Source organism: Bombus bifarius, unplaced genomic scaffold (genome assembly GCF_011952205.1).
Source record: "Bombus bifarius isolate JDL3187 unplaced genomic scaffold, Bbif_JDL3187 scf7180000008000, whole genome shotgun sequence".
Taxonomy (NCBI): domain Eukaryota; kingdom Metazoa; phylum Arthropoda; class Insecta; order Hymenoptera; family Apidae; genus Bombus; species Bombus bifarius.
In genome coordinates, this window is record NW_022884379.1 from 1,250,579 (window position 1) to 1,270,827 (window position 20,249).

The following is a 20,249-nucleotide window of genomic DNA, read 5'->3' on the forward strand; positions in this document are numbered from 1 at the left end:
AACGCAAAAGGCACAAAAAAGGGTGGAATTGAGGGGGTGAGTTTCCTCCACGAGGGAAGGGATCGTGACTTCGTCGAGCGTCGGCTAGAGGGCGGTGAATTTCCAACAACATGGCCGTCTAACACCGACACCCCGTGCAAGTCTCCACGAAGTTGACCAGTTTCAAGAAACCAGTGAATTTCATCGTTGCGCCTGAGGACAGTCCAAACTTGTGAGTAACGACGCATTGTTCGTAATTATTTTTTTATCGGTCTTTCGGTTAATTTTTCCAAAACAACGCAAATGGTCTCGACTCGAACTGCGTGCTTTGTCCGGCAAAGGAAACGCACCCCTCTCGCGTGTATCTCACCACCCCGTGCAATGGTGTGCGTTGACATTGGCGATCAATAGAGCCAATGGTTAACGATAGACTCGATCGTCTAGAATTGTCGATCGATCGAGCGCTCGTCTTTTGACATTTCTTGATATTTAATATAGTAGGAAATTCTATAAAAGAAGAAATTGATTTCATCGAATCCGTTTATTATCGCACTTTGGTGATGTTTGTGTTGGATGAAATCTCTCCAGGAAGTTGTGATTTATATTTAAAACGATAAAGTATAGTAAAATCGAAATTATTGAAAAATAATTTGAATGAAAGATAGTTCATCCTTCCTTTTTTTTCCTTTTCTCCCTTCTTCTTTTCTTTTTTTATTTGTTTTCGAATGCATACTTCGAGTTGCACGACTGCGTTTCATGAATGAATAGCAAGAAGGAAAGAGAAGCAAAGCAAACACCACATGTTCGCATACTATTTATACGCGTTCATATCGTTTTATCCGGACTTTTAATCCACTCCATATTTATAACTTAAACTAACTTTTCCCCGCGTATTGAAACCAAAAGCCGCCCCTATAAATTTTCTCTCGTATCACTGCGAACGTTGATCTTTTAACCGCACTCTTTAAACCAACTCTTCCGTAACCTATGCCGCCAAACCAGCAGAGAGATCAAGTTTATTGGCAATTAACAATTTCCCTCGTTTTTTCATCCACAGTCGATGAACAAAGGAAAATGTACGTTCGATAACAATTTAACGATCCATCACCGTTAATACCAGACCTTCTGTTTGCACGACACGTGTGAGTGTTTCTGTCTGTCACCGGGACCCTCGTTTCAGTCGAACAACGCCCTGTTCGGCCGTCCACCCCCTCCGGATTTCAGTAAATGCCATTTCTACGCTGTTCACTTTTCTTTTCTCGCTGACTCAAGAAGACAGAAGAATGGTTCGGTGATAATTTCTGCGTCCTTCACGACGTTTCTGCGTCTTCGTATTTTTTTATCACGTTTTGTTAACGTCGCGATCCTCCATCGAAACTTGTAAGAACCTTTCGTTCTAAATCCCTGTCTTTCTTTCCAACGATATATTTTTCACTGTCTCCGTAAAATAACACACAGATGCTGTAATTATTCGAACGATACCTTTTTTTATACCTTATTTCGCATTTTATATAAAAGCTAAGCAAGGATTGTTCCCTGCTATTGTCAACACAGACGATTCTTTATTACATTTAACAAACGTCATTCAACAGACCAACCAGTTCCCGCGCAATTACACACGCGATTTGTATTGCAAATATTTTTAACCCCATTATATAAAATCGAACCTGTATCGATGATGCATTGACATAGTATTAATCTTGTTGTTAATTAGATGGTACTGTTCGTTCAATTAGCAGCGTTAACCAAATTCCTCCTAATGATCCGTTTCGTTGCTCCGCCATGGGACAAAGGTTATTTTCGCGAATTAAATAGTAATTGTACCTGCTGGTGCCGCGTTGAATTTTATCAGCCAGAAATGTTCACCGACGCGACGCGGCATTGTCGATGCCATCGATCGACAACAACCTTACCTCTGTCGATGATCCTTACTTACTACGTACATCGACGTACATCACGAACGTACATCACGAACGTACATCACGAACGTACATCACGAACGTACATCACGAACACTCGTCAAGCAATTTATTTACGATATGAGCGTAAAACGCGTACCGGTCGTTTCGAAATGAGAATTCGAATGAAAATTCAACGACGAAAAACGCTGTCGATTCGTGCAAGTAGTCGAGTCAACGTTTCACCAGACACGGCGGCTGACTCCAAGATATTCGTTTCACGTGCTCGTGTTTGACATTTCATGAGATCGTTCGATGCTCGTTCGAAAAGCGAAACGCTCTTTGACAAGGAACGGATCGCTTTAATTCACCGCCTCTTGCATATATCAACAGGTGCATAAAATTGCACACGGCTCAATAAACGCCTACTTGAAGTTACAACTATAATCTTTTGACACCTGGACGCGTATCATTTCGATGATTCAACTGATTATTTAACTGATTTTATAACGCTCTTGGAAAATTGGCTAGCTAAATAACTAACAAAATTTAATGATAAATTTACGTATTATTAAACTCTTTTATTTAATCAAGAAATGAAAAGACAAGAAAAGGAGAAGGATTTTAGTAATCTTCAAAAACTTCAGAAGTATCGATTAGAGATCAAGATCTCATAGATTTATTATTAAGATTGCTAGACCGCTCTTAGGAAAAATACCAGTATTAGTGATATAACTGAGTAAGCTGAACACGCCAGCAAAAAGGGAGTGGCTAACATTCGATGCCAGTCAGAAGTTTGTTTGGTGGTTTAGGATTACTCATCGGCGCGAATTCGAGCCGAATAAAAGGAGAGAGCGAGATTGATGTCGAAGGCTTTCGAAAGCTGTTCCTTCGGAAAGGACCGACCTGCGTCCCAGAGTCTTCACTGGCTGTGAAATTCGGCTGTCTGGGCTTCTCCATCCCATTTTCACCCTCATCGAAATATCGAATATCAACGATAAACGTATCTTGGTTGGGACGTAATACCGATAGCAAGCAAGCACAAATTTTCCCTGGCAACGTTAGGCTACGCCTCACACGTGAAACAAGACCGCATGACCTAAATCGCTTCTCGAGTAATTTGTTCCCGGAACACTCTGTTCCGCTGCTTAGAGATTGCTTTTCCAATGATAGCGCAATTTATTTTAGGATAAAAGAATACCATAAAACGAGTCAAAGGGGCGTTCAATTAACGTATCGTGGACGATAAAAAAAGAACATTAGAAACGTTGAATGTAACAGGCACAAATTTAATGAAAGAAAATTATTTCTAGCGAGAAGAGAATTTCTTTCACACTCTTTGTCATTAGTTGATAATATCCTAAAAACCGATAAAAATGACAGCGCTCGTTTTCTTCAGACAGACAGATATTCCCTAGGTGAAGATTTGATACCTATTGCCGTACATAAAAGTCTGCTTTACGGTTTCTTCGAAACACTCGATCGCCTTTATCGCTCGTTCACCGTCGCTCGTATTTATTGCGACTTCCTATATCTTCGGCTTCGTGTTTCTCGCGCGAAAATCGTGGCCATTTCTCAGCAATTTCTCATCTATTACGGGTCGTTTTTGTGCTCAGCCTGCAGCGTTTGCGCATTGGCCACCCTCGGTAGAGGGTAGAAAACCTTTACTTGGAACGATTACATTCTTCCGAGCTCGTAATGATACGTTAAAAGAAGATGTTAAATAAGAAAGGAACAGTAATTGAAAAATAAATAAAAATAGTAAGTGCTCGAATACTCTCTTGTGCCTGTGTACATCCTCTGCCAGGGATATCATTTACTCACTCTCACAGATCGGTTTCACACGGAGATACACGTATCGCGATACATACGTGTATCACGAGCTGTGTACCGTATGAATGTCGCCATTCGTTTTAATGTTTCGTCCGCTGCCTTAGTACGAAAAATATCGTTGCCAAGATGGACGAAATGAGTATCACATCCCATCTCACGAGAATCGTGATGTTAAGGCTTCCATTGGTGTACATGTATATTCAGTACCTATCATATGCATATCACGATACACATATCTTCGTACGAAACCGGTCATACTATTTAACAAACTTCATCGAACAAAGGATTTCTAAATCGCGTACGAAATTTGAAAACCAAATAAAAAGTAGAAAAACGCATGCAACCAATATTGATACGAAACAAACGATCGGTGTGTATATTTAAAACGGGGAAAAACAATGCTCCAGAAAATGTTCCGGAGTGGGACGAAACGGGATGAAAATCGCTTTAAAAATTCTACTCCCTCGAACGAATACGATGTAAACTCGACGAGTCTCATTGTTCACCGTCTGAATGCGAGTTGGCGCATCGGATGCAACGCGGCCCTATTTCGCGAAAAAAAGAAAAAAAGCTTGAAATGGATTGCTTAAAAATTTCAGCTATCTCTGTTATAATATTTAATACAGCTGAGTAAAATATTCTGTAAACGGGGAAAAATATCATCGTACACCTCAAGCAACGTGTAATTTCGCAAACACGTCACACGAACTGAAACAATAAGAATTGATCGTTAATTTTGTTACGATCAATCTGTTGATCATATATGTATGTTGAAAAGAAAAATAAATTATTATGTCGGTAGAATTATATATTAAAATAGTATGTTAAAAGAAATCGAAATTCGAAACCGACGTAACACGAATTGTATATGCTCTGCACGTACATTATGACGAGTTAATAACAACGGTACGATATCATTCTTCCAAACAAATAATGGTAGATATGAATAATTGAACGGAAAATGAAAACCGCCAACCCACCTGCGGTTTTGATATGATTTTAACGTGCTTGTTAATCGCTTTTTCCCGGATAATTCGTTGATTTTCGTTTGCTTGAATTATTTTGCATTTCGCAACGACCCGTTGGAATTAGGCTTTATTTCGTACTTCTATTCGAAACTTCGCATTTATAAAATTCTGCGTGAGAGGAATAAACAATTGGTCTTCTTAGATATGGAAATAGAAAATGGACTTCAGGTATTTCACGGGTTTTGTCGCCGTAAGACGTTAAGAGTGAAAGAAAACGGGGAGATTTAACAGTAATCACAGGGGCAACAGTTCGCGAATGAAATGAAATAATAAAAGGCAATGGATCGTTGGAACCTCCAACGGAATCGTCTGTGAAATTGTCTCCCTCCATCGTGCTCGACGGAGATCTCTGGTTGATGTTTGGGCAAGGTAAACTTTTGCCGCGAAGACACCGAGATTACCACGTCACCCTGGGGGTTTAGCATCATCGCAGACGCGACCACCTTGTTCTCCAAACTTCCACGAAAAGGCACCACAATAGCGGTCGAAGTTCTTGCACGAAAGGACACGAAGCCAAGGGTGTTTGTTGTCTCCGAGACAATGCGCCTTCTTGGTCTGACTATGAAACTTCTCGAAGGGGAGAATACTCAGAAACGAAAGAAAAACGACAAGTGTCAAAGATGAATGAGAAAAAGAAGAAGATAAAACGAGAAAGAAAAGACATAGCTCGTGGTATTCTCTTGATACAAAGTGAATTGTTTCCTTAAAAAGAATGACTCGCGTATTATTTAGGGGAGAGATACGTGGGAACGTTAACGAGGCTGAAGATGTTCGCTCGAGAACTATAAAAACTATTGGCGTTTAGTCCACTAATTAAGGTTTCTCGAGCTAATTAACTGGAAAATGAAACAGCCTGTGAAGACGCCATTCTTCGCCCGAACGTTTCCGAGGAAACTCGTAAAAAATCTATATCATAAAACTTTCAGAGAAAGCGTTAAACGCGATTTATTTCCACGTCGAAGAACATTAAAGCGTCCACAACCTCTCTCAAGACGAGACCACATCCAAATTTCCATTTTTCATTTTGCACCTATCAACGAGCTTCCATCTACCTATCCCCGTGAAAAGATATGTTCAACGCTAAAACGAAAAATCGCTCGCTTCAGCTTCGTTCGCCGTTCTGCAACTCTAAACTTCAGACAGCTGCAAGTAGAGACGGTCGTGCGTGGTCGGACACAGGCCAGATCGAAGGGAGACGAAGTGAAACGAGGATATTTGGATGCATAGACGATGGAAGAAAAGGAGTACGAGAGTGAGACGCGAAGATCTATCAGGGTAGTCGCGGAGAAAGAGAAAGACGAAGGAAGAGTTAGACAGGGAGCGTAGGGGAAGGGATGAAGCGGAACGAAAGGATGGCAGAAACGGGGGTAAGAACGGAGAAACTAGGACGAAAGGTGCGAGCCCAGGATGACGGTGCACTAGCTGGGGCCACTGACATGAGACCGTCCACTTCTATCGAGGGGTGTACGGCCATTGAATCCACTGGATTTTCACCCCTCCCCGGTGCAACCTACTTTACCAGCTACTTCGTTCGTTTGCCTCGCGCGAACCCGTCGAGTGGTCGTCTTATTTCGACGACCTGTATCCGATGCGAGTGCCGGCATTCCGGCAAGCGAGCAGTGATTCCAAATCGTAGCGAATTCTCGCTGCTCCCTCGGCACTTTTCTCCAGAGCGAGCTCCCAACGCGAGGAAACGAGCAAACGAGCGGTCCGGATTTGCACCAGACCGCGAACATTGCCCGTATTAGGCAAATTGCCTCGAGTGTCTTATTATCAAAGTTCGTTCGACGCTGCAGGAGTTTCATCGAAACGATAGAATTAATTAGATCGACGTATGTTAACGAATCTATGAAGATAATTTTTTTAATTGATGGTTTTGTACGGGGGGAATTTAGTCTAGAATGATCTCAGAGGAAGGAGAAGATCGATATTTAGGAATGTGAGTCTGTATATACATTATGCATATTTTGAATGAAAATATAGAAACACAAGGATTTCTAGTAATCCAGCTCCGTAATACGTAATTGTAACTTTTTTCTGCCTCTTCTACGTTTGCTCAGTAGATCCTTCGCTCCTCCCATGCCAAAGGCAACGATATCAGTAGTACAAGGAAGGTGAAATTTTGGTTCAGGAATAGGAAGCAAAATACAGTCGCGGTGGTCGTATGGTACACGAAGTGTGAGTGATACAATATCCGTGGTGCAATTGCCGCCAGTTCCTCTCTTTTATCTTTCTCTCTTTCTCCCTCTTTTTCTTTCTATTTCTCTTTTTTCGCTTCTGCCTGCTTCTCTGAAGACATTCAGATGTTCGTGCGGCCGTCCTTGCTCTAATTCAAGAGCGATGAAACTTCCTCAGATTGTAAACTTTCCGACTATTCTGTCGCGGGATTAACGTGTACGATTGCTCGCTGCTGTTACGATTGTTTGTTTCTTGAATTTCTGAACGAGCTTACAGTTGCAAGAAATTCTAATAAGGATTAAAACTCGTAAATTCTTCAATAGAAATACTAACAACGCTTAGGCGATACTATTTTCGAAAATTCTTCGACGTTTTGGGATTATTGATATCTCGGAATACAAATTGTTAGCACTATCCAAACGTCTGACTCTCAGGCTGTGCTATTCTACTCGGTTTACGTAGATGATCTTCTTGCTATGTTGTGAGATTAGTCAGGCACTATTCTACTTGAAGCTACAAACATTAACATACCAATATCACTCTTAGTAGAATGTACAACTCTGCATGTCTGCACACGAACGATCACGTTCTATTTACTCGACGACGCGTGACTTCCTTCTTACCCATTTGCCCACAGTCGACAACCTTCCGCTCGTCTGAACACGAGTAGTCGAATCTACTTGTTGTTCCACAGTATAGTTCCGACTGTGAATCAGTGTCATTCTATTTCTCCGATTATAACCAATAGGAAATACCACTACTTAATTTATCCACAAATCAACCTAATTTTACGATCCAAATTTCGCTACACACAGTATCGTTCTACTGTTTCCACATCTACTTGTCACATCGAATAATTACCGAATTTGATAAACACTACGCTAACGAATCTGAATATCCCAGAATATCGCCGAATAAACATTTCAAGTAAAAGCAGACGAATGTCTGATTAATGGTATCTACATAAGACCGTAACCGCGAGGAAAGAAATTCTTACGAGAAGGAGAAATAGATACCCGTTGCTTCTAGCAAAGGCTGGTCTGTAGATCAGTACACGAACAATCTCGTCTTCCCACGCAATTCGTGCACCGAGCCAAAACGTTCCACCTACGCCAAGTAATTCTATCTAATTGCACATGTCCGTCGATCGCGCGAACTAAGCGCGTCCCACGTTTCAGCTCTCTTTTTCGACGATTCGAGTTAAAAGCATGACAGGCACCGCATTGTCACGGACTCGCTTCCAAGGTGATACATTTTTAACGTTCCAGCCGAGCATTTCGAGCGACACGTCGAATTAAAGCTGCCACGCTCGCAGCAGCCGTTTGACTGACGGCTTCCGGTATAAACGTTTCTACTGTCACCTAACTGAACACCTACGATAGGATAGACCGAAAGAATTTCTCATTTGGCAAGGCGATAGTGTACGTTAAGGAACAGGGTTCGCGCTTTATGCGGAATGATCCTTCGTGCGTTTAAAGGAAAGCAGGAAATTGGATCTTTCCGCGCACCTTTCGCATATAATATTGATCTCCCGACTCAGAAGCTTTAAGAGCTAAGTACGTTCTTAATTACGTTCTATATAATATTATTACGTAGTTATTACAGAATTCATATTCTTATGATTGTAATTTAAATTGTCCGATAAAATTATACTAGTATTTAACAAGAAGAATATCGCAACTTCGTTGAAGTATTTGGGACACGAAGAATATTATTTAAATTATAAAAATGGAAAACTCTACCATCTGAATTCTTAAACATTAAGGATTCAAAACGTTCAAACTCTACTATGTCTCTCTCACGAACTTTAATATCATCGATTATATATTTAAGCGACGTAATACTCTGCTACCTACTCGAAGTTCCGTACAATTTTGTAAGGGAGACCTGACTAATTGATCATCCCAATGTTTCCAAAACCCACACACTCGGCCAAGCCTGATATTCCGCAATCTACACAACCTTGATTTTACATTCCATATGTCCAGAAGGTATCAAACCAATAAAGCCAGAGTTTGTTCGTACCGGAAACAATCAAGACGCCGGACGAATCGCGAGATAGGTCACGTAGCGGCTGGATCGTTCCGATATCGATCACCAGTCAGAGAATTATCCCCGTTACGTTAATTCCCGTTGGAAATCGTCGAATTCGGCAAGAACCGCGCGTAGCACAGATCGTTGCTTCGTCCGCGGAAGCTTAACTGCGCTCGTCGCTTTTTAATAGCATGTTATCGGGCCAGCAATATTAAGTTGCGATACGATATCACAGTAACATTGACATGGTATTAGCATACGTGTATCGTAAATTTCGAAATAGATGTGAACTACATTATTAGACAAATGTTTGGCATTTTACTGGCGTTCCATAAAATTTCATTTCGAGGTGATAGAAATTAAATTCAACTGCATATGACATACGTACTTTCCCTATTTATAATACTCGCCATTCTATATGGAACATAAGTGAAATAAATAAAACAATATAATAACGAATATCAACGAACCAGTTCTCCTAATCTTTCATCATACATCACATAGAAAATAGCTAGAGGATATTTTATCAGTAAATGTAGTAACTACTTTGTTGCACCATTGCAAGCGGCTTACGATCAATATACATATGATCGTTGTCTGATCGACAAAACATTCGTTCGTGATGCTACCGACATGACATAAAGATGTTTCGATGCTGTATTGTTATGAATAAGTGGATTTGTTTATATATTAAACTCCATATAATATCGTGAACAGGTCTGATGATGTTTATACGCTGTATAGTTAGGTGGGCGACGGCCTTAAATATCCGAAGGAGTCGACGGCTTTAAAGTCAGTCGCAACTGCGCCAGGTCGACCGATAAACGGGAAACTCGGCCACTGGGTCAACGACAGATGCAGCTGGTGCACTCGCACCGAGACACACCCCAACCCGTCGCCCCTTCATCCCCCGCTCTCTCCAGCACGCTTGTTTTTTCTATGTTTTTCTTACTTTCTTCTGGGTTCTCTGTCTGTCTGTCTATCTGTCTCTCTCTCTCTTTCTCGGTTTTGCTTTTTCCGTTGCTCTCCTTTTTTTCGTCATTCTCTACCGCTATTTTTCAAGTTGGTTTTCTCTCTGCCACTGTGCCTACTGGCTCGCGCTCGATGAATCCGTGTCGCGTAGCATGAACGAGAATCACTCGAGGATTCTGCGAGCTGTGGAGATAAGGAAGTGTGGGTAAGTGGCGATGATGGAAACAGAGTGAGGAGCTATAGTTGCCAAGAAGCTTTTTTAAGTGCGGTTTGAAAGCAGAAGAGAAAAATTACACCGCACCTATGCTATATTAAAGTCAATAGTTCTTGCACTGCGTACGACACGATTGTAAATGTAGGAATATCGATTAGAAGTTCGCACGCGTTTCGGCATTGAAAGCTGCGTTGCTATTGAGAGGGGAAAAATTCACCGACAACTTTTCTATCTTACGCGTAAAAGCTTGAATCCATTAAGGCCGGCAACGCAATATTTCGTTTGCAATTTTGTTTCAATCAATCTACGTTATCGAATTCCTTGAAATTACGAATACAACATTTTCGTTTGTTTCTCCTACCGCATTCATTCTACGATTTTAAGAAGTTTGAAGAAATTAATGATTTATAGCACAATAATAAATTATTTTCCTGCAAATTAAAAAGCAGCGTACTTTTAAAAAATATCTATTGCAATAGATTTTTCTCAACAACATCTACAGTTCTACAGGCGTCTACATAATTCCACAATATTCCGCTGTTCATTTCTTAATGAATTAGTATAGTTCCTCGGATATTTCGATTAATTCCTATCGCCCTTTTCTCCCAGTAGCCGACTGTTCGCCGTTAACGAGCAGATTTTTTATTGCAGGCGACTAAAGAAGGAAAAAGAAATAGTCAAACTGGCACCGTTCAAGTTTCCCTTTTCAAAAATGTCCAAGTCGCGCAGCAGCGACGAAAAGGACCGTGAGAAGGACAAGGACAAAGAATTGGAATACAAAATGGAGAAAGACAAACATTACGAGAAAGAAGCGGACAAAGGCAGTGACACGGAACACGAGGACGAAGAAAATGCGCAAGAGGACGAGGAGGAAAACGCGAATGGACGAAACGTTCAACTTCCAATGAGTCAACTGCAATTGACCACCGAAACTGAATCCAATTTAAACTCGGCGATATTCGATTCCAACAGCCTGATGGTGAGGAACGAACAAGCCATACCGAGCTCCCCTCCTCCTTCTTACGAGCACGTTATCGAACAGGTGAAGATCTGAGTTGACCTAACCGAATAAAAGAGCTAACTCGCTCCGTTTCATTCGATCACCAAAATCTTTAAGATGGAAATACTTGATTCCAAATTTTTCTACGCGTACAGTAAGATCAAAGTTTCTTTTGAGAATATTCCATTGAATATTTCGTCGTTGAATGCTGGAAGTTTTTTAATTTAACTTTTTTTTTAAGTAATTTTCGAAAGATGAGAGATTTCTCATTTATTGTTTTAAGTGTTAGGCGAGAGCTTAAGCTTCGTGGTATGATACAGGTTTTTATTGAAATTTTCTATTATACTCTGATGTAATTTTAGACGCGGTTGGAGCACGCAGCCGAGGTTCAGAAGTACGAGGGTGGAAAGAACCTCGGGAACGACGCGTCTGGCGAAGATAATAGAACAAAAGCACCCAAGATCCTTCACAAGTCGAGTAAAGAGTTATACAGAGCAGTGGCGAAACAGTGGGGCATCACTTGCAAGATGAGCGACCACTGCAGATGCTTGGACTGTCAGGTAACTTGCCCTTGTACAGCACGAATATCGAATAACCCACATTTTCAAATATTCTACGAATACTTTGTTACTTCTTCAAGACAATATGTGCGTAGTAAAATCGAGAGTACATGCACAGTAGAATTATTAAAATATTTTCATTTGCCTTCAAAAACATTCTTTCAAATTAAGTTCATTTTAAGTTGTTCATACAAATTGAACAAAGTGTTCATATACTTATGAGCAGCAATATATATATATATATATATAGTTCAGTAACATGAAAACTCATAAATTGCCTTCGTAGAGCTGTTATTTCGACTGCGAGTACGACAAGAATGAGAACCAGAAGACTGACGGTGGACTAGGCGCCGGCACGCCGATGTTCATTTCCGAAGTGATGCAAGGTTCCGGTTGCGTACTGTTCTAAGACAGCGGAAACGAACCTCCATGGCGACGACACGGTCTTCACCGTGTGCTTCCATAAGAAGCACAAGTTCACGTGATTGCGCACAAATCAGGTTGACTGTTTCCTAATGGACCGACGAGCCACGAATCAGTTAGTTATTGACCGTCGTCCTATGGCTATTTGGGATGAAATTGCTAATAACATAAACAGCCAGCCAATATTTAAAACTTTATAATCGAAAAAATATATGTAAGTGGATCTTCGTGAATTTTCATTTAGAAGCTCTTGGTTCAGGAAAATTGATCGGCATTACAATTAAAATGATCTCTGCGTGGGAAATATCGAACACTATACATGGCCCACGATTTCGAAGGTTTTTAAGAAACAATGATCATCGAATGATATTGTTGAAAATAAAAAATTCGAATTTGAAGGAAAGCTGTTCAGATAAAAAAATTGCAAGTCGCGTATTTGTGTCCCAAATTTAATTCACGAAGAAGTTCATTCTATAGAGAAAAGCGAATTTTCGTTTTTGAGCATCACAGATGTTGATGAAATTTTTCGAGGTGGTATCTCACGAGAATTACCCTTTTCATTGAGAAGTATTTTCGATAATGTCAAGCAAACTGCAGTGTGCTTTAACAAAGAAGTTACTAGAGGAAGTATCGAAGTCAAAAAGAAAGATTTCAACTTGTCAATTGTATACATATTACTCGTTGCATTTTCACTCGGTGGTAGACGATTGGTAAACGCTCGACCAATTTGTACAATAGGCGTAGAGTTAACGTTTAAACGACCTCGCTGTTGAGATTGTTTAAAAATTCATTGTCCATGTCCGACCGAAATGATACCTACTCGATTCTCAAGAATGTTAATATCGATATCTGAACCGTGTTGCTCATAGATGATGTACATTTAATCTCCCCGGGTCCTATGGATTGAACTTGATTAGCTTGATAAAACTGGACCAATTTGCGATTGTGAATTTCAATTCGAATTCTTCTATTACAAGAGAGTGTGAAATTTTATCGATAGAAGGATTTCATCTGGGGAAATTACAGGAAAAATATACATTAGCGTAAATGTTAGCCATGTTATAAACGCGGTATATAAATAATCGGCGTGTTGTCTCGAAAACTCAATACTATTGTAAATGATCACTTTTATGCTTTGTTACATCGACTTGCTGCGTATTTTCTCTAGCTCGAGGAATGAGACGAATCAATTACAGTTCGAAAACAGTTACGTACATCGTTAATAAGTACATAGATTGCGGATTTTTATGCATTTATGAAAAGATCTAAAGATGCAAAAATGCATAAAATGCAAATTGTATGCAAAAATATGTAAAATATGTAAAACATCTAAAATACTCATAAAAATATGAGTTTCATAAATGTCCGCAATCTGTTAATAAAGAATTATAAAATTCAGATAAAACGAAAGTTTCTCTGTCTTTCATAGGCTAAACACGTCTTTTTACCAACTACTTTTATTATTATACACACAATTTACATTTTTCGACAACGATAAACGGGCCTATTATTTAACCATTTCATGCGTTGCCATCTATATACACAAAATAGCATTTTTAACGAACAAACACTATTCAAAGTTTTTCTATCGTCTTCTCGACTCGACGAGTCTACTCCAATATAAATAATAAAACATATAAAACTAATTTAGGAAAGCAATATCTATATAATTTACTATGATTATTACAACTACCATCGACCAATAACTTTTAAGCAAATCTTCGAACAACTAGAAAAATGTTTATTGGATTAACATTGATTTTTCACACAACACGAAAAACCACTTACTCTGCTGAAAGCAAATATTGAGTCAAATAGTACCGGCCACTTCCGGTACCGCGTTCTTTCTCAGTCTCCGCGGAACGAACGGCGTTAAGCTGGCTATTACGCTAGAAAATTAGAAAGCATTCCCAAAGGAGCAACGGCCGCGATCTCATTCCTCGAGAAAGAAATCGAAAGCTGTCGATTCAATGGCCCCTGTCGATTCTTCCTTGCGGCAAAACGCGCGTAGCTAGATGTGTAATTAACGATTGTAATTTACACTGATTTCCCGCAATACGCGTCCGAGGAAATCGAAACTCGAAACACATGAAAGTATTATAGATCGAGCGTCGAATACGTGTATTCAATGGTGTCTCGTTTGCATCTTTGTTCGCCCTACCAACGATTCTGATTCTTTTATATTTTTAACACGTTAAGTGCCACGTTGGTCATCGATGATCGATAGGAAACTTTTCGTGCAGGCTTGAAATTCTCTTCAAATAATTACAATATGTAAGATATTATTTGAAAAATAATATGCATAGCATATTAATTCATATGTTTAATTTGTATTTTATTAGAACTTAATTAGTATACACTTCTTTATACAATCTAGTAATTGTATTGAAGATCTTTTTGAAAAAAGAGTCTATAGATTTACGATAAATGGAAATTTTTGAAATGATCGCGGCACTCAACGCGTTAAACCTCTCTATCGCTTACGATTTTCTTGGGTAAACGATAGTCAAAGTATCGCAAAAATATAGTATGAAGACATTCTTACGACTCGGTAGATTTGGTTCGTTTACTTAAACCCGGTTCGACTTTTCATCTTTTTCTTTCCATTGTTTTAATTCAGTTAATTCTGACCTATCGCGCTAACGTAGTTTACCTAGGGATACAACGATATCGATTCTTTGCTGCAACGCGAAAATTCGATTTTACTGCTGTAAAGGCAAGCCTCGGGTCTTCGAGATGAACGCGAGCATCGCAGCTATATATCGTTTTTTCGAGGACTCTATTGTAAATGTTGTACTCGTTGCAACTCATCGAGCGATTCAGCAGCGAGAAGATAAATAAAACTGAGGTAAAAATCTCAAACGACACGATCGTCCAATGGTGAACGTCGATCGGGTCAATCTGAAACATAATACAGTACCTGCCTATACACTTATCTTTTCAAAATACTGTTGTTCAAGATACGAGAGTTCTTTTGTACTTCGCGCCGAAGAAAACACGAACAATATTTCACGTGCGTGAACAGTCGATCCTTCCCGCCATTGTTAAACCTGCTTTTCTATCGGTGAGAAGCATCCTTTTGTACGAATAACGCGCGATCCGTTTACCTACGTGCGCTAAAATGGTAATTTACGTATCGAAAAAAACTTTGCTCCATTTGGAGAAAATTTAAATTTTATTTGACAAGTATAGTAAAATTATTGCTGCCTTTTATAACGAAGATTAAAAGATATAACTTTTTTTCTCAAAAGGTATAAGAAAAAGGAAAGATATCTAATTCTTGCTTGAAGAAGATTAAAAGTTTATATCGTGTTAAAGGGTTCAAAAAACGATAGAAATATTTTTATATGCGTTGAACCAAATTAATCGTTTTCTGACGAACAACCGAATCGATAATTTTCAATTTAACCTTTAATATTAAAGTTGCGTAACAAAAAGGAGCAGGGTATCTCGACGTGAACGACCAGTCGCACAAATTACATAATTTCACTATAGTCAGTGGATCATTTTCACCTGAACACCTGACATACTCTGCACACATTTCATTTACAATTAATCGATTCCTTGCGGAGCTTGTGTATGTGTGTGCGTGGAAAGGGACGAGGTAGAAATCGAAAAACATATAAGAAAAAAAAGAAAAAGAGAGAAAAGTGAGATACGTATGTATAGTATTTTTCTGGGCCGCGAATTTTTCATTAAAATGTCATTGCCTTGAATGACAAAACTTGTAACGATTATTATAATCTCTACTATATAATATATTCATGATATGAGACAGTATAATTATGATAACGATTACAACATTTAACAAAGTACTATTGTAAAACGGCCGCGAGACATGATTATCGTATATTTAAGACAAAAATAGAATGTATATTACTGTTGGAAATTTTAAAGATATTAATCGAAACAAGTGAAACTATCTGACGATGAAATTCTACAGGAATCCAGCCGTATTTTGAGACTTCTCAAAAAGAAAGAACTAGTAAGCTGTAACATTTAAAATATTATAATTAGACTGTAGATTTGTATGTATTTGTGGAGAATTTAAATGTGTAAAATATATGAAACGATATAATATACAAAATGTAAAGATACTACTTAAAAGTATAAAAGATATCCAAAGTAAAGTACTCATCCTAATATCTAAAATCTAGAGAATGAAACTAATCTCTGTCTCTATCTAGTATTTAGATACTATTTCTTTAGTTACGTACATAAAAATCTGAATCTACATGAAAATCCGCAGTCTAATTATGATGAGACAGATAAAGAGTTTTTTTAAACACAAAGCTGTTGTAAAATGTCAATTCCCTCGCATCAAAATCTACTATCGTATAATCCAAATAGATATTCTACAATTAGTGTATAAGTCGCAGGTTCGAAGGACAGAATTTTTATATCTCAAAATAATCTATGCATTTGTCAAGTGTCGAGTTTTGTTTCAAAAGAGGATTTGTTGATGAGGAGGAAACTATAATTTTGTTCCTTTGTGAGGGGTGAATTTAAACAAGCATGAAACTGTACCATCTCGTAGCCTAACAAGCACACACGCTAACCCGTATATGTGTGTGCTCGCGCGTGTATACATGTCGTTTATTCTGTGTATGTACGTTACATAGAGAGTAAAGTGAACGATTACCTGGTGAATCGTCGTTCCATAGAGAATATTGACTGTAAAACTCGATGTATTCTGGTAAGTTCGCACCAATAAAAAAGTGGCCTAAAGTAGTAAAGTTTTCCATTCTGTCTCACCATTTCATCTCATCATTATGTCTGATGACCTATTTTTTCAGAGAGCTCCATAACCATTAAACTAACTAGGCTTTCATCTATCATTGTTTATTAGGGTATCTTTAGCATTAATTATAAAAAAAAAGTGGTTCACACGTTTCACGTAATCACGTTTCCTCAAAGATCTTTTATTCGAACATGTAGAGTTACAAGTTGTCGCAATGGAGAACATGTTTGGCATTGGTTGCCTATACACAGGCGCTGTAGAAGCGACTTTTTATTCATATCAATTTAAATATATATGTCGGAGATGAAAGGACATCGGGGCCTTTCTTTTGGAATGTTTGGGAAGGTCTCCAATACTTTAGTCCAGACTTTTTATTATAGCTGCACTTAAATAATAAAACTGAGAAATAGTTGTTTATGATCTAATCCGAGTATGAGTGCCCAAGATTTATGACAGTGGACTTGGGCTCAAAGTGACATAACAGGTCGCTGAACGTAGCCACGATCACGGGAGGGACGTGTATCTAACAGAGGTATGGAGTAATTATAAAGCTCTCCTTAAAAACAAAGATTGACCCGAAGGGAGTACGGAGAGGAGTGTATAAGGGCGGTTCCACTTGGACTGAGATTCAGTCTGATAAGTTCTACTTGTACAGTGGACAAGTGCGTTGAGTCACATCAGAATCGTGGATCAAATCGTATTTGTCATCCTGTTGACCGTGGATTCGTTATCGAACCTAAATTCATTGTCATCGACATCTCGATTATCCAATCGCCGCTACTTGTTAAACTCTGTAATAATCACATTTGCATCAGTACAATATCATCTATAGTACATAACAACGATGGCCAATTCACGTGAAGATTCATTATACGCCCCTAACCCCAATGATAATCCGACATATATATATACTGAGCTTGATTTAAAAGAATATCTTTTAAATAGATCTGCTCTCATAATTCAAATATAATTACCAATTAAATATCATTTAAGATATGTAGTGATTAATGTCACAGTATCTTACGTAAAGACAATGATTTAAACACACAACGCGGTGCAATTTGTACATTAAAAAGCAGTCGAAAAATTACTTACTGTTCAAGAAATACAGTCATTGATCATTAATTTTCAAGGATAAATTACAATCGTCGATCGCAGTCGCTTACTTGTTAATTGAAATACAGTTTGAAAGGTCTCGAAGTTCATACGTTTCGAGCAGCTGTATCAAATTTCCGACGACCAAAAATAGGTTTATTAAGTATATCCTTGTTTTACAACTCGTAGACACGCATGAAAACGCTCGGTCAGTGGGAACGCTGAATGATCGCGCAATTATAGCAGCAACCTTGCTTCTTTCCAGCAATTTGTACCGTTGTGTCTGACGTAAGCTCCCAGCAATAATTCTCGCAGAGCTCTTTATGCTACACGCTCGAATCGATTCTCTGATAGAAACCTCGACCTCGTCAGAAAATCTATGAAAAGAGTGAACTGTATAAAACCCCACGTCTGCATCTCATACTCTATACTTGCGTGATGTATAGTATTTTTTACGAGCTAACAGCTTCTTGTGTATAAATGTTTTTTCGTTGGAGTAATATTAATATCAACCAGCATTAAAACTCGTACAAATAAAATAAATTGTAGAAAACTGCATTTATTTTCTATACTTTACATTTTCACGGTTTAGTCTATTTCTGATGAATTCGCTTTACTCGACAACACATGGTAAAACACGAATGTCAGCTTTCTCATTTTTTTAAAGGTCATCCGGATTCAATCCCTCGTTTCTCTTATTTTTCGTATTGTTCAAACGTATAAACAAATCTCATAAAAATCGTTAAAGAAGTCCCTTTCCTAGAAATTCGTCACAAATAATAAAAAGTTCCTTCTGTTAGATTTGTTGTAGAAATTAATGATGTAATATGTTGTGGCAGAAAAATATGTACCACGTCGCTGACGACAACGATGGAACCAAAGTCCTGAAGGGAATCCACAGTCTAACAGTGTAGTCGTAACGATTTCACGCAGCTAATTCATAATTTTCGCGCGTGTCCTTGCTGTAACATGCGCTGGACACGATGCATTCCGGTTTTTTCCCGATCGTAAATAACCAAGTAACGTCCGTCGGCTGGAACGAGTCCGGGATCTCGATGACGACACGGTTGTTTAACCGCGTGTGCGGAACACTTGTCGGTTGCGCGTGTTTTTCCTACTATTTTTTCCATAAACTACTCTTTCAAAACCTTGTTCTCTTCTTCCATACGACCATTTCTTTTTACTTTTTTTTACGAATCAATCTAACATCAACTATAAACGGAAATAATAATTCTTTATATCGAGTTGCGTTGTACTTTTCAAAACAATTTCCTGTGATTTTAAATTTAATTGCAATTTATTCCTTAAATGAAACGTTCTATTCAAAACGAAATTATTCCGTAAAATGAGAAAATCATGTCAATTACGTTTTCAGTTTATAGCCGTTTGTTCTTCGCGTCTACGAAACGAGAGTGAATTTTCCTCGTGTAAATCCGATAAAAAACAAACGTACATTTCATCGTGGTACATATTTTTTAAATGTACAGAAGAGTATATCGCTCGCGGTAACGAATTCCTTTCTCTGTTTACACTTTTATCGATATCGCTTATTAAACAGCCGGCAGTGTCGCTGCATAATCTGTGTATTCCTCTTTGTTCTGCTTCCTTCACAATTTTGTCTCCGTCTCTATCGCCAACCGTGCCATTGGCGTGCCATATGTATACAATTGCATGCTTGTTTCTCTCCCACTCTCTCTCTCTCTCTTTCTCTCACTCTCTCCGTCCCTCTCTCTCTTCCAACATTGCATTCCTCTCTGTTTTCCACGTAGAGTATTCTTTCACGTGTGACAAACTGCCATATATTTTTTTGATCACGTAAATGGGTATATGCACTTGGATATCTCGGATTTTGTAACTACAGTTTTATTTACAAAGGTCTAGTTTCTGTATAAAGCAGTTGTCCATATTTCAACAGAATCGTTGTACAGCTTTTTGCTATCATCGTTGATCACTCAATTCAATCTCGTTTGTCTCTCCAGTCATAGTTAATTATTTCGCGTTAAGACGATTCGTAGTATTCAGTTTATTAAGTTCTCTATATCTACAACTTCTTACTCCACGGAAAAAAAAATATGTAGTTTAAGGTCTTATTTTCTATTTTTATGTATGATTTCATTTTTATTGCAAAACAGATCATATCATATATTTATACATATATACATATACCTGCAAGGACTCGAAAGTGATCTAACTAAAATTCATTTGTCCCTATTATTGATATTTAATTTCGTAATTATAGAATTTTCTATTTAAAGAAACTATCCAGTTAACAAGTTAATAGAAGCCTTGTCTAA

At 38.5% G+C, this 20,249-nt stretch overlaps 1 protein-coding gene across 2 annotated transcripts; it reads left to right on the plus strand.

Annotated features, from left to right (window-relative positions):
* Positions 1-72: 72 nt before the first annotated feature.
* Positions 73-16,851, plus strand: LOC117206264 (splicing regulatory glutamine/lysine-rich protein 1-like). Of its 2 annotated transcripts, none has more exons than XM_033445435.1 (4): positions 73-211; positions 10,788-11,178; positions 11,499-11,696; positions 11,983-16,851. In XM_033445435.1, the coding sequence occupies exons 2-4, from the start codon at positions 10,849-10,851 to the stop codon at positions 12,103-12,105; spliced, it is 651 nt and encodes a 216-aa protein (XP_033301326.1). In that variant the 5' UTR covers positions 73-211; positions 10,788-10,848; the 3' UTR covers positions 12,106-16,851. The 2 variants fall into 2 exon arrangements, with proteins under 2 accessions (XP_033301326.1, XP_033301325.1); XM_033445434.1 differs by lacking the exon at positions 73-211 and adding an exon at positions 9,972-10,127.
* Positions 16,852-20,249: the final 3,398 nt, after the last annotated feature.